This window comes from Ipomoea nil, unplaced genomic scaffold (genome assembly GCF_001879475.1).
Source record: "Ipomoea nil cultivar Tokyo-kokei standard unplaced genomic scaffold, Asagao_1.1 scaffold3195, whole genome shotgun sequence".
Classification (NCBI taxonomy): domain Eukaryota; kingdom Viridiplantae; phylum Streptophyta; class Magnoliopsida; order Solanales; family Convolvulaceae; genus Ipomoea; species Ipomoea nil.
The window spans coordinates 2,394,560-2,408,960 of NW_017619623.1; the positions used below are offsets into that span (position 1 = coordinate 2,394,560).

At 35.4% G+C, this 14,401-nt stretch overlaps 1 protein-coding gene across 1 annotated transcript; it reads right to left on the reverse strand.

Moving 5' to 3' along the window:
* Positions 1-6,481: 6,481 nt before the first annotated feature.
* LOC109168333 (UV radiation resistance-associated gene protein) lies at positions 6,482-11,772 on the reverse strand. The gene is made up of 6 exons (XM_019317344.1): positions 11,307-11,772; positions 10,326-10,532; positions 8,914-9,094; positions 7,680-7,828; positions 7,207-7,434; positions 6,482-6,812 (listed from the first exon to the last, which is right to left on the reverse strand). Exons 1-6 carry the CDS (start codon positions 11,490-11,492, stop codon positions 6,696-6,698), a joined length of 1,068 nt encoding a protein of 355 aa, XP_019172889.1. The 5' UTR covers positions 11,493-11,772; the 3' UTR covers positions 6,482-6,695.
* Positions 11,773-14,401: the final 2,629 nt, after the last annotated feature.

The window sequence follows — 14,401 nt, forward strand, 5'->3', positions numbered from 1 at the left end:
AGAATAAGACACGAAAAAGAGTAGTATGTAAGATATGAATGAGATAAACCTAGGCTCTGAATACCAAATTGATATGAACCTAGTCCAAGATTCAAATAAGATGGAATATTGCCCCAAGAATGCTCTCAAAGTAAAGATAGAGATGGATCAAAATACCTTAGACCTCACGATAAACCCTTTGTCTCAAATCCTCAAAGACTTAGAAAGAATCTCATTGTAGCTTCAAGTACCTCGATGATGCAATCTTCAATCAACTAGAGTCGGATCTAGTTTCCTTCGATTCAAGAACGAGTCCACGGACATAAATCTAAGGTTGAAGAAAGGAAGATTGATTCGAGTCCACGAATCAATTTGCTAGTCGAGTCCACGACTAGCCACTAATTGAGTCCACAACTAGCCATAAGGTTTCTTACACAAGTGTAAAGAAAACTTAAGAATTTTATTGAATGAAAGCCTCCTTAAAACTGGTATGGATGTGCCCTATTTATAGGTTATAGGGCAGCATTGTAATCCTAAATACAATGGGAAAAAGAGTCCTAAACCTAATCTAGAAAGCAAGTAAATATAGTCCTATTTAGGAAGGGATTTAAGAAATCCTTTCTAAATACAAACTAGTGTTTTCTCTTTAATGCCAAACAATTTAAAATAATGATGACCAAAAATAATAAGGCTGATTTGGGCCTAGTTTAATCTCCAAAATCAGCACTTAAACAATTATGAAAAGCCTTGAGGTCATTTCATCGTTTGAAAATGGGCTTGACTTGGGTTTCCACCATCTTTGAACATCACCAATGAAGAGTTGTCTTAATTGTTTGGACTTGGGCCTTGTGATTGGCCCAATTGGTACTCTTGATGGATCTTCATTATGTTAGGCCACATCATCCTCCCCTTCTTGAAAAATGATTCGACCTCGAATCTTATAAACATTGTCTTTGATCCATGATATCACTTGAAATTGGCCACTATAATACTTTCCTCTATCGAATGGAATTATTATTGGACTTTCTTGTTTCTTCCACTAATGATGCTTGAAGGTCGTAGTTATGGGCCTTGTGATGAGCCCAGTATAGACCCTTATTGGATTCCATGTGTGCTGGTTCCTATTAGGTGCGGCGGCGTTCGGCAGCGACGAGTGCCGGCTAGCAGCGACGGGTGGTGGCTGGGCTCGCTCTCTCAGCTGATTGACGGGCTGGGTCGGGGGTTCTTTCGGCTGGGCAGCGGGTGGGGAGGGGAAAAGAAGAAGAAAAGGCTTTAAGTGGGATTTTTGAGATAGGGTTTGGGAAGAGAAAAGGTGAAAAGGAATTAAGGTTTAACAAAGTTTAAGAAATATAATTATCTTGGATGGTTTAAGGGTTAGGTTAACAAACCAAAGTCCTAGGTTCAAAACTCTTTAGAGATGAAAAGATTACTTTGGGGTTTTAAGCTTTATTTTCTTAAAGTTTTCCCAAAGCTAGCTTTTACTACACTTAAGGTGAATCTAATAATTCTAAATTAAACTTATTAGCTAGGTCTTTTTTTTTTTATGTTTTTTTTTACTACTGAGGCTAGCAACTCTTAAAGGAATTAACAAGTTCCAAGTTCCAACCTTATGCCCTGTTCCAACCATTCTCACCAGGACAACCTTATTACAGTTCCAACCACCTCCTAGTGCCACCCTGTACACCAAGTCCAACCTTATCCCTCTAGAGCCTTTACATTGCTCCTCGCCTGCATCCGCCAGCTTGCCACCGAATGTAAACATTCGTAATGTCATTAATCATAGTGGAATAGTACTAATCACGTGATAGTCTATCTCCTTTCATTATTGCCCACCAATTTCATAACATTACATAGTCATCATCATAGAGGATTGAGGTTCATCAATAGCCCAATCAAGTATCAACAAAAGTGTACAACACATGTACGAGATCATAACAAGGAACACAACCGATAGATTTCAATGAAAGGCATGAATAGACCATCAACAACGTCATAACAACAATAGACTTTGATCCAAAGATCACCATGATTGGCAAAACAAGTTGCCAATCCTCATTAAGGACAAACGAACAACACATACTAGCATCAACAACATTATATTAGAACTAGAACGTACATCAAAAGGGGAAACATAACGGTTCAATCAACCTCAACGACTTCACATTAATCCAACGAATCACAAGGTTGCACCATAAGCACGATTCGATACTCATAATCCTATAATGGATACTTAGGACACTGTTCTAGACATACGAAACAGCAAAGGAGACACACAAGTGCACCACATTTCAACAAAATTGAGGCCAAAGCACAACGTACCAGTGGGCGGAACGGTGGGTGGACAACCACCCGCCACTCTCCCATACACGTACCAGCGGGTGGAACCACGGGTGGGCCTCCACCCGCGGCTTTGCCCGCCGGTCCTCTTCCTTCCACCTGCGTGTGGAACGGTGGGTGGGCAACCACCCGCGGGTACATACCTGTACCCTCAAACTTCCCTTCGGGGAAAAACATCAACAAAGCCAAGTTCAAGTCCAAAACACCCAAAACCTCACATTCAACAAGGAAATGACTTGAACACATGAATAGCTCAATGAATAGCATTTATGAACCCTGGAACAAGCTCTAACATGCATAAACACAAGATTATGCATCAAATCACTCACAACATCAAGAACATCAATAGAGTAGCAAGAATTCATCATAACAAGCATAAAATAGGTTTTGTAGAACATTGGTTACCTTTGTAGTCTAAGAAACACTTCCTTTCTACATCCTAGACCTCCCCTTGAAGTTCTTCCTCAGCAAAGTCTTCTCAACACAACAAACCCACACAAAGAAAACCAACACTTAGATAAAGATTAGGCAAAACCCACTAAAAACACTATCTAAGCTACGATCTTACCCTTCCTAGAGTCTTGATGGTGGAAAGGTGGAATCTTGGAGAACTTCCTTGCAAGGTTGAAGGGGGATTTGGTTGGCTTGGAGAATAAGCTACAGCTCTAGAGAAAAGATGGAGAGTCTAGTGTTTTCTTGCCAAATGTAGGAAATGAAGTGTAGTCTTGTTAGGGTAAGGCTTGGATCCCAAGTAAGGGTGAAAGGACTAGTATGCCCTCCCTTATTAAAAGGTTAGGAAGACATCAAAAGGCTAGGTACAACTTATAAAGCTCCAGGTCTTTTATTTTGACTAAACCAATTGACCAAGGGATTGGTCAATTTAAGTCCTCCGACTTTTAATTAAGGAATTGGAAGGGAAATTCACAAGGAAGATTTGGAATCAATTACATAATTAACTCCATTTAAGAATTGGATTTTCGGGGTGTCACAAGTTAGCAGTGAGCTTCAGCATCCACATAAACCTGGAGCTTGTTAAGCCCATCATTGGTCCTCTATTGCCATTAAAAGACTCGATAATCATAAGGGATGCTTTGTAATCTTTGGGGCCTTTTAGGTGTATACTGTTTTCGAAATTGGGGTCTTGGCATGTTGGGATACACCCTAGAATAGAATGTTTGCTTATGTCTATGATAGCTCTCGAATTGCGCTTTCGGCAAGGTTCAGGGATCATAAGCCAATTCTCATCGGAAGGAAAAAGTCTTTTGACACCTCTCATTGACCTTCTAGATGGTCTCTGAGGTTTAGCGAACCCGTTATTGAATTGACCATTTGGGTAATGTCTCGGCTTACCCTTAGATTTACCCTTATGTCGTCTCTGTGAATCGTTTCACATCAGGTTTGTAACACCCCCGTTTTTCACACTTACGAGCCTAGCATAATTTGTACAATTAAGAGGTTTACGCAACGGAATAAACAAAAGGATTCTATTAACTACTAACAGAGTCTAGAATCCATAACCAATAACGGGGAATGCTACCGCCACAACCATCCACCCTTGGATGACTACAAGCCTAAACTACTAGTGTAACACCCCCAATTTTCATATACTTGAGCCTAGTATTAACATACCTTTAAAGGTAGAAATGCGGAATAAAAGAAAGGGTAAAGTATATATTAATTACCCAACAAAACCATAATCGAGGATGCTACTTCGTAGCCACTCTCAAAAGAGTAACTACACTGAAAGCTAACTAACATACATCATCATAAAACATCAGTAAGGGCCCATAAACTCAAATATTCGGAGTCTAAGCTCAACCTCGAAAATAAGGCTCACAGGCCTAAGTGTCAATGCACTAGATAGAACATAAAAAAGGTAGTCCAAGCTACACAAATCTAGCATCAAGATAAAGTATAAGAGGATTAACAAAACAACTAGGAACTAGAACAAAACACTATACTAATCAAGCTCCGTCTAAGCGCGCTTAACAATCATCGGTCAATCCTGAAAGTGGTTAAATAAAAAGAGAATACAAAAATAACCCGTTAGCACGAATGCTAAGTATAAACAACTCTACCCTGTAAAATACATATAGATATAGATTGAAAAATGGTTTGTTATCATATAACACGTTAGGCCAATTAAGATCATAGATATAAAGTCAAATAGGTTCACATGTATATAAATATACATATATAATAATAATAATACTTATCTATAAGTATAAAGCTCGCATGCAAGTGTAATTCATGTACAAACACTTATACAATTCATACTCAAGTATACATACCCACTACACACTAACAAGATATGAATCAAGTTTGACTTAATAGATCAAGGAATAGGCAAAGTGACAGGCGATCACGTGAATAATCAAATCATCGTAAGAAGGTAAAACATCATATCATGCATAACATTGGGAATCCAGTGACATGACAACTTGACAATGATTGATGAAACAATGAAACAACATAGCGAAATTAGTACTAGGCATGAAATCAATAATATACTCTCACTTTCAAGAAAACAAGAGTTCTATATTTATATAGATAGTAGTAATGGAGGGGTTATCATATTTCTCATGAATCATAACTGTCTCATCAATCTCATCGTATCACCAATCTCAACTGAACCATCATATTGTCTCACCCACATATCTCATAAGTAACATGGAAACGGGACCACTAGGTTCCTACCTCCCTACCAGTATGATGATTCAGTTGAGATTGATGATAATCATACTGTCTCGTCCACATATCTCATAAGTAACATGGAAATGGGACCGCTAGGTTCCTACCTCCCCACCAGTATGATGATTCAGTTGAGCGATCAACGTTTCATGTAGATCGCGGGTTGATCACCCGGAGCAGGCATTTTGACAAGTGATTGTCATAGCAGGTAGCTTTGTAGCCTTCACTTTGGGTTTTTATAGAAGAACGAATGTAAAATTTTCGTTCCACTCCTTACAAACGGCGCTTATGTTGGTTTTATATCATTTGGGTAATCAACGGCTAGCCAACACTACCGTCAAAATAACAAGTATATGAGAATAGAAAGAATATAGAGAAAATTACCCCATATAGAAAGAATATATATTTTGTATTACTAAGAACATCTTGTCCATTCCCATATATAATATGGGGTCTGATGTAGTTAATATAGGGAATACTACTAATTCGTAAGGTGCTATGGTCGAACCCGGTTACAGTGTATTTCTTAGTCTGCTTGTTGGTTTAAGCCCTCAAGATAGGGTTACATGACAGTGGGTCAGAGGTTCCGGGGCTTAAAATAATGTGCAAAAATTGTTCAAAAATAATTGTGCAAAAAAGGTGTGAAGTTCGAGGCTTTGTCCCGTCCTCGCTGTGGCCAGTTTGCTTGCTTTTGTTCTGGCCGGCGATCGTGTCTACTTAACTCGGCCTCCTGCCGCCGAGTTGGCGTCTATAACATTGGCGTAGTTCGTCACTCGGCGGAAGTGCGAAACGCGTCCTCGTATATCTGCGACGAGTGTAAGATGAAATCCTAGTACAGGGTTCCTGCTCGAAGCGATGAGTGGAGCATGTTAATGACAGTGCGATCGTCCATCGACTCAACCTCCCTGATCGCGTTCTTCCACTTTATAAGAAAGTCCGACAACAATTCCCCGTTACTGGGCTCTGGTCCATCGAATATTAAATCGCCTCTCATACTGTAATAGTATTTGGGATATTCAGAGAAGAGAGTCAAACTCAAACAACTGAGAGTTGAGAACTCAGACAACTAAGAGATGAGAGATCAAAGAAGAGAGTTGAGAGAACCGAGAATTGATGAATGTGATGCTTTCTGGAAACCCAAACTCAACCTAAAGGAAAATCCAATCTATATTTTGCATGAGCTTTCAAATGGATTTGTGAAGAGTCATTCACATCACCTAACATGCTTTTTATGTTTGTTTCACGAAAAAGAATTGAAAAAAAAAAATGAATTTGAACTCTATGGACTTGAAATATTGGTGACACCATTTGCTATTGCAATATTCATTTAAAATGTTCAACATTAAAAATTCATCAAAATAGTAATTTTTCATCAAAAAACATACAACTGTGAACATTCATAGTAAAAGAGATGTCCGACCGTACAGGGTATGAAATTAAAATGAAAATCTATATTCTGTACTGGAACAAAATGTTTGGAGCAATATAAAATTTATTAAAAAAAAAAAAAAAAGAAGACAAAAACTATGTAGTGTCTCTCTGAAGCAAAAGCTTGCATGTTTTTTTTCCAGTGTAAGAATTAGGGAAAGATCTACAGCAAGTGGTTCTCAGCAAAAATGGCACTTGCACAAAATTAAGTAGCATATTTACAAAAGCTTACAATCAAACCTGAAACATTCAATCACAAATCATGTATCTATATACTCAGGAGCAAGAATAGTCCTTAATAGTTCCCTCAAATTAGCAAGTACATGGCGTGGCCCTAAGCTTCTTGCACCAATATAATTCAAAAGCTGTTCTAGATCCTACAATTAAAGAGGAAGAAATAAATGGTCAATAAGCACTTCATGCTCCAAGTCTTGCGGTGAGAATCAATTTCGGATACATAAGAAGTAGACTAGTATACAAGTAAAAAAGAATTTTGGTTTCTCAAAAGTGATATGTATAGCATAATGAAACCGCATACATTTTTAAATACAGTAAATCCATAAAGTCTAATAGCATAACCATTTGATCTTCTGCAATGCCATTAGACAACACCAGCTCCCCAAGGGGTTGCTATTAGCTCCCATAGTTCCATTGCACATATAGAGGCATACGGCTTTACAGTTCAAATCCATCCCCATTTATAGGCCTCGATATGAGAATTTGAGCATATATAAAAATATAGAAAAAGAGGAAACGAAAAAGAAAGCAAACCTTATTTAGCAGGAACACAGCATATGCTGCTCTTGTTGAATCTTGCCCTTCTAAAAAGAGAGGAAATTCCACGGGCTTCAAATTTGTAGAGACTAATGAATCTGATATCACATCTAGTGATGATGGTTCAATTGAAGGTGCATAATCACATATGTATGATCTGGAACCTCCTAATCGCAAAGGATAGCGAAGAGGAACTTGTAAATAGGAAGCAATGAGTGATACAGCCTGCAATAAGTCAATCACCAAGATCAATACATGCTAGTGAACTAGGAATATCATGCCTAATGCATAATGGGAAGATGACAAAGAAGGGATCTTCATTGTGATTTGCAACTACACAAGTGAAGAAAGATAGAATAAAATCATTGATCTACATAAGCTATCATGTTTAATGAGAGAGAAAGAACAGTTGATTAGCACAATGAATGTTAAACAATCAATTATCCATGAAGCAAAGAGAAAGAACACACATGTGCAACATATCCCAGAGCAGTTGCAGACCTCTGAACCTCCTTCTTATCAGTGAAAAAACTCTTCTTCGTAAAAGGAATCACAGTAAGATGCAGGCCAGCAATTGTCAAGGATCCTTGATCTAGAGGTTTTTGTCCAGTATAATTACCTGAGAAGGAAATACATGAAAATTGTAGGCCAGCAACAGTGGCTGATTTCACAGAAAGGAAGATTAACATCCCCTTATGCTTTTCTATCTCATGCAAATTCAAGAAAGAGATGCAAAAAAAATTTAAAAAAAAAAAATAACAAATAACAAATATCAAATATACTAATTATTGGTTATCAGCAAGAAGCGAAAGATGTTTTTAAATTTTAACCATAAATCCTTCCAGGAAAGAAAATAATTCAACTAAAAATGCATAGTGTAGGAAAAACATACCTACAGCCTAATTACGGACAGACATAAACATGCATGTTTTAGCTATTAAAACTGTTAACAAAAGGGCTAGAGCACAAGCAGTATTACTTGATGCATCTTGAATCAGAAAAGTTGCTAACCCCTTTTACATTTACACTAGCATTCAATTCACAGCAGTATGCATTGTTGCCCTTAAACCATGATACAAAGATAAGAATCACTTGAACAGATGCTAATAACAGTCATGTTCAAACTTTAGTATTCAGAAGCGTGATCCATCAAATTAGATAAGCATTATGTAGACAAACATTGAGCTAGGATGATGGTCTGGCTTTTGGTTTTTGGATACATAGAGTCACTTCAAAGACAGTTCTCTAGATGGTGTACTAACTATTCAAGAGGCGACACAGAACCTTTCAACAAATTAATACTTCATACTCCCTAAAAGTTGTATACCAAGTATCTAATAAGATTGTTTAAGTAAGAAATAAAAAAATATGTGCTCTGTTCTAGGTGACACAGAATCTTTTGTAAGATTAATACTCCCTAGAAAATGTATCCCAAGTATCTAATCAGACTGTCAAAGTAAATCAGAAAAGCATTTTCCTTTCATGCATTTAGGCTTCAATTATATAGGAGGGCCTAAGTTCCTGTTAGTAAAGATTTTTTTAAATGAGAAGAAAATAGTGGAACACAACTTACAATCAAACAGTGGTAAAGAATTGCACAGACCATGGCAGCTAATCATTATATTTTGGTACGGCATTATTTGTGATGCAGTGTTCTATAAAATCAACCATATATGCAACCACATTATTAAGAAAATTCAGTACCCGATTTGATAATACTGGTAAATGATTCGAGTTCTTGTTCTGGTGCATGTCCTGTTGTTACTTTCACAGGATAAAGCAATTGAACCTGCGATACCATAAACTGTTGTCTTAGTCTCACAAATCTCTGCAAGGATTTTAAATGCCCACAACCCATTTCCCCAGCAAGTGATCTATTAGCATCCTGCATTGAAGCACAAGTATTTCAGCGGATACGAAAAGGTTTTTAAAAAAATAATAATCATCATAAGGCATAAGTACAGACCCAGATTTACTATTAACACAAACCAAAGGCTTCCTTTCCTTATAATAACTAGTATTAAATAGATAAATATCATTAACAAATATCATTAATTGGAAAGTATAGATAAATGCACCATTTCTCCAAAAAAAAAAAAAAAAAAAAAAAAAGTCCCCATCAATAATTTGGATGAAATTTGGAACTTAAGAGGAGATAGTATTAGACTATTAGTGTTAAAACTTAAAACTACGCAAGTACGCAGAAATCTCCCCAAGTTTTTGTAGCTCTACATAGAAAACTTAAAACCATCACACATTATGGTACAAATTTGTAGAAGCAACTCTAGAACAAATGTACAATGCATGACAAAATAAGAAAATAGGAAGAGGAAGAACACAAATTATGAAATCTTTGAAAGGTATTCTAGGAGCGAAACCTAAAGGAGTTGAATGGAAATAACTATATCTAAAATTCAAATCAAGCATAGAGGTATCTAGTTGATGGGTCAAATTATGAAACTCCAAGATATTGGATATGGGGCTCAAAAAAAATTCTGTATAACCAATCTGGTTTATATGTTTTTACGCCAATGGATAGTATTATCTCATTGCACAACTGGTGGAATATGAGAGTTCCAAGTAATTTTTACAAACATTTAAAAATGGTGTGAGTGAGTATCAAAACAGGTAGAGACATCTTTCAAAGGTGTGAGAGAAGAAAGGTGTTGCCCTTTATATATTCGAAACTATAAACAACACATTTCAAAGAACAACACCTAGTGTAATAAAACAATAAAGCTAGTTAAGTAATACTTATGCACAATGATGACACACAAATTGAGAAGTGGTGATACACTATAAATCACATATTTTCATGCTTCTTTAGTTCTTTCAGACTCCCAAAATTGAATAATCGTATTTGTGATAATATTTGCATAAGTAATAAAGCAGCAAGTAAGGTTTTGAGAGAGAAATGAAGGTTATGCATCCCAATAAGAAAGCCAAAAATAATAAGATTTTTGGAATTAAGATGTTAATTCCAAACCACAGAAAATAAAATTCACCAAATAAAACATTGTAGTAGGAAGAACCAGTACTTGCATCCTATGTAAGGTTGGAAACTTTAATATACATACGCACACACACAACACACAAATATATATAAGTTAGGATACCTGCAATCGCTTCTTAGCAAGAGAAAGAGCAGTTCCAGCAACCAACAAAGACCTGATATCATTACTAAGTTGGTCCTCTTCCTTCTTGACCTTCTCTTTCAAGACCTTTGAATTCATTGATGTGTTTCCCATCACTAATTTCCGATGCTCTAATTTTTCTCTCATCTCATCAAGCTCATTTGAACAATTCAATGACTCTGCTTCAAGCTGGAGACCACAATCCCTCATTGTTCAGTTACAAGCTCAACAAATCCAACAAGTAACAAACAAACCAAAGAGTATCGTGTAGATGGGAATAAAAAGGCTAAAAAGGGGGGAAAATGCTTTGAGTCAGCTACTTAACCAGACTGAGGAAAATTTAACTTTTAACCTATCATATGCCAGCACTTGGCAGAGAGGTAACATTTTTACTTGGTGCAAACTTTAACTTGCCAACTGAAGAGGCTACACAAAAATAATAGAAAGTAAAATAAAAGGCTTTGGGAACTAGTCACCAAACTAACAATCATATTAACTACTCCATATCAAATGCTGAAGATATGCATGTTCCATTAGAGGCTTCCAAGCTTTTATACTATGGGGAGTGGGGACATGTCCTTGAATAAGCCAATCCCCTCAGATCTGGTATGTTGGATAATCCCCGCACTAATCTAATATAACAAATAATGAAGAAAAAAAATACAGATATCATATATTTCAAATTCTGACAAACACACACACACACACACACCCCCTCCCCCCCCCCCCCCCCCCCACCTCCCAAAAAAAAAAAAAAAAAACACGATAATCTCAACATAAACATAATTTATGAAACTTGGCTAATTTTCCACCCTTTTTAACTTACAAAATATTTCTATTTATGTTTGGATAGTTCAAGAGTATTGCATCAAGAATTGTATCCTAACCTACAGAGTTCACGAGAATTATCAAAAGAAAATTAATTAATACGGAGTAGTTATAATAAATAAATAAAAGCCATACCCGTAAGGTGGACTGTAGTTTTTCGTCAAGCAATTGCTTCTTCTGCTTGGCTTCATTGAGGGCAGCGGTGAGACTGCAGAGACGGGCGAGCTCTTGTTCATAATCTTCCCACTGTAAAACCTTAACCTTCTCGTCATGGCTCCGCTTCCCTCCCTCCGATGAGACAACAGCTTTCTTCGGTTCCATTAACAAATGAACTAACCAGGTTCAAATCAGATTCGATCTTCTGACGATTATCGACGTGCAAGCGACACCAACTCTTCACCATCGTCTTACGCCGGATCGTCGAGAAATTAGGGTATGGTTAACCTCATTGGATATGATACGGGGAGATTATTCCGTACTTATAGAGGGGAATTTGGGGTTAAGGGTTTGTGGGGTGCGAAGAAGAGTAAAGATGAGAGAGGAAACACAAGAGACGAAGACAAGTGTTCTGCTGATGATCAGGAAGACCGACGGTAAAATTAAGGGCATGTTTGATTAGAAAAACTATTTGTGGAAAAATAGAATTGAAATTCTATGAAAAATAAATTAGTAGAAATAATTTTTAAAAAAAAATTATTAGGAATATGAATTTTATTGTTTAGTTGGTAAAAGAAATTATTGAGAATATTAATTTCTTTAAGTGAGGTTGTAATCGTAAATACTCTACTATTTATCTATTATTATATTATTCTTTTAAATTATATATTCTTTATATAATAAAGCTATATGGTTTGAGAAATAATTAATGTTACAATTAATGCCACAACATCCTTTATTAAAAAAAAAAAAGCACAACATTTAAAAAATAAAATAGCTATACATTATATAATCATATAAAAAATATGCTTTTGAAAAATAAAATAGCTATATATTATATAATCATATAAAAAATGTGTTCAATTAGAGTTTAAATTTACACATACAAAATTTGAAATTTGCTTTCCAAATGTAATTATTTTAGTTATTATTCGTATTGTGAAAATTATAATATATATTAAATACAATTAAGAATAAATCAATGTAATTATGTAAATACTTTCTATAAGTTTATTTGAATATGCACATAATTAGAGATTATATTAACCATACAAAATTATAATTTTAATTTTAATTGTAATTTTGTATTCTATAAAAATAATAAGTACTTGACCAATAGAAGCTCAAAAATGTTATTATATTAAATAATTTAAAATATTTTAGTTTTTCTATTTTTATTTATATTTATAATAACATAATTTTTTTCCCGTGCATCGCGCGGGTGAATTACTAGTATATATATATATATATATATATATATATATATATATATATATATATATATATATATATATATATATATAAGTGCCCAGGAAGGAAATGCGAACGAATCAGCGCGCGACACGTGTCCAGATCTAATAACTTAAAAAAAAAACGCGGTGGCATTTTCGTAAATAATTGAACATCGAAGTGCAAGTAAAATCTCTTATAAGTGCACCTATTTTCACCTATAAGTGCATGTAATTTTGCCTTGTTAGCATTCACTTTCCGCAACCATTCATGCACCTGGGTGTGCTTATAACTACATGTGCAACTATTTATAATTATAGGTGCAACTACTTATAACTATTGGTGCACCTACTTTCACCTATAAGTGCATGTAATTTTGCCTTGTTAACATTCATTGATCTGAGTTCAGCGGGTAGTAATACTCCTGAAAACCACTCGCAAACATTCATACACCTAGATGCAACTACTTATACCTATGTGTGCAACTACTTAGAACTATAAGTGCAACTAAGTATTGATGCTCAGTGTAAATTTTTACTTGCACCTATAATACATTTTACTTGCACTTCGATGTTCAATTATTTACGAAAATGCCACCGCATTTTTTTAAAAAATCAGTGTTTCTCATCCATTAGATCTGAACACGTGGACAAACAGAATCTATTCCTATTTCGCGCCTGGGCGAGCCGTTCGCACCCGAGTGCAAGTCTATATATATATATATATATATATATATATATATATATATATATAATGCACATCATACTCTTTCCACATCTCTAGGAAATGCAAGGGAGGTACATCCATATAAGGATCACTCACTATACCATGCATAACATAAATAACTAAAAAAAAATTTATGCCTGCAATAATAGAAACAAATATTGAAGATGGTGCTGAGTAGAAATTGCGACACGAGAAACTAGTATATATACCAGCACACTACAATGCAAGAATATATCTAGGTCACATATCATTTTTAGTCTCTTTTTTTTCAAAAATTTCTTGTTGGTCCTAATATTATTGTGGCATGATCATTCTTGGTCCTCCGAACTATTTAATTCTAAGTGTTAAATCTTTTTTTTTTTTTTTTTTGTGTCGTAGATTTATGTCTCATTTCACTAACGCAAAGACTTAGGTTGTGGAGGCACTGATGTGGCCTGTGGACTCCACATTGCTATACAATTAATCTAGATTTTGTTTTAAATGTAGTAGGTTATTGAATTAAAATTTTTGTATTTGTAGTTTTAAATTCTTGTCATTTTAATTATTGTAATGTAGTTTTAATTTTAATGTAGTTTTCGTAAACTATGCTGCCATTGCAGCAACTATCCATTGCAGCAACGGATAGTTGCTGTACACTGGCAGCATAGTTGCTGCAACCTCTTTTAAATTTTATATATATATATATATATATATATATATATATATATATATATATAGTCAAGGGTTCTGGTGCGGGTAGCACTGTTAGGTGCGGTTGTGCAGTTGCGAGGATGCCGTTCGCTTTTAATGAGTACAAATATCCTGACCGTTGATCTCAAAGTTTGAAATTCGCGTACTTTTTATTGTATTCGCGTACTGAGGGACAAATTAGTAATTTTGATTAAATTAACTTTCATCGCTGTTCTATATCGTCGTTCGCATTGCCGTCGCCGTTGTTTTTGCTTTTCAAAGAATCGCTCAGTTGTCTGTCGTTTCTCGATCGTTTAGCATTGCGATGTCCATTGTTTTTGCTTCCAAATCTTTTTCAATTTTCTGTTGTTATATAGTATGTAGTTATCGTGGATATACATTTGTTTTTTTTTTTTTTTTCAGAAAATTGATCTAGTTTATTTGGTTAT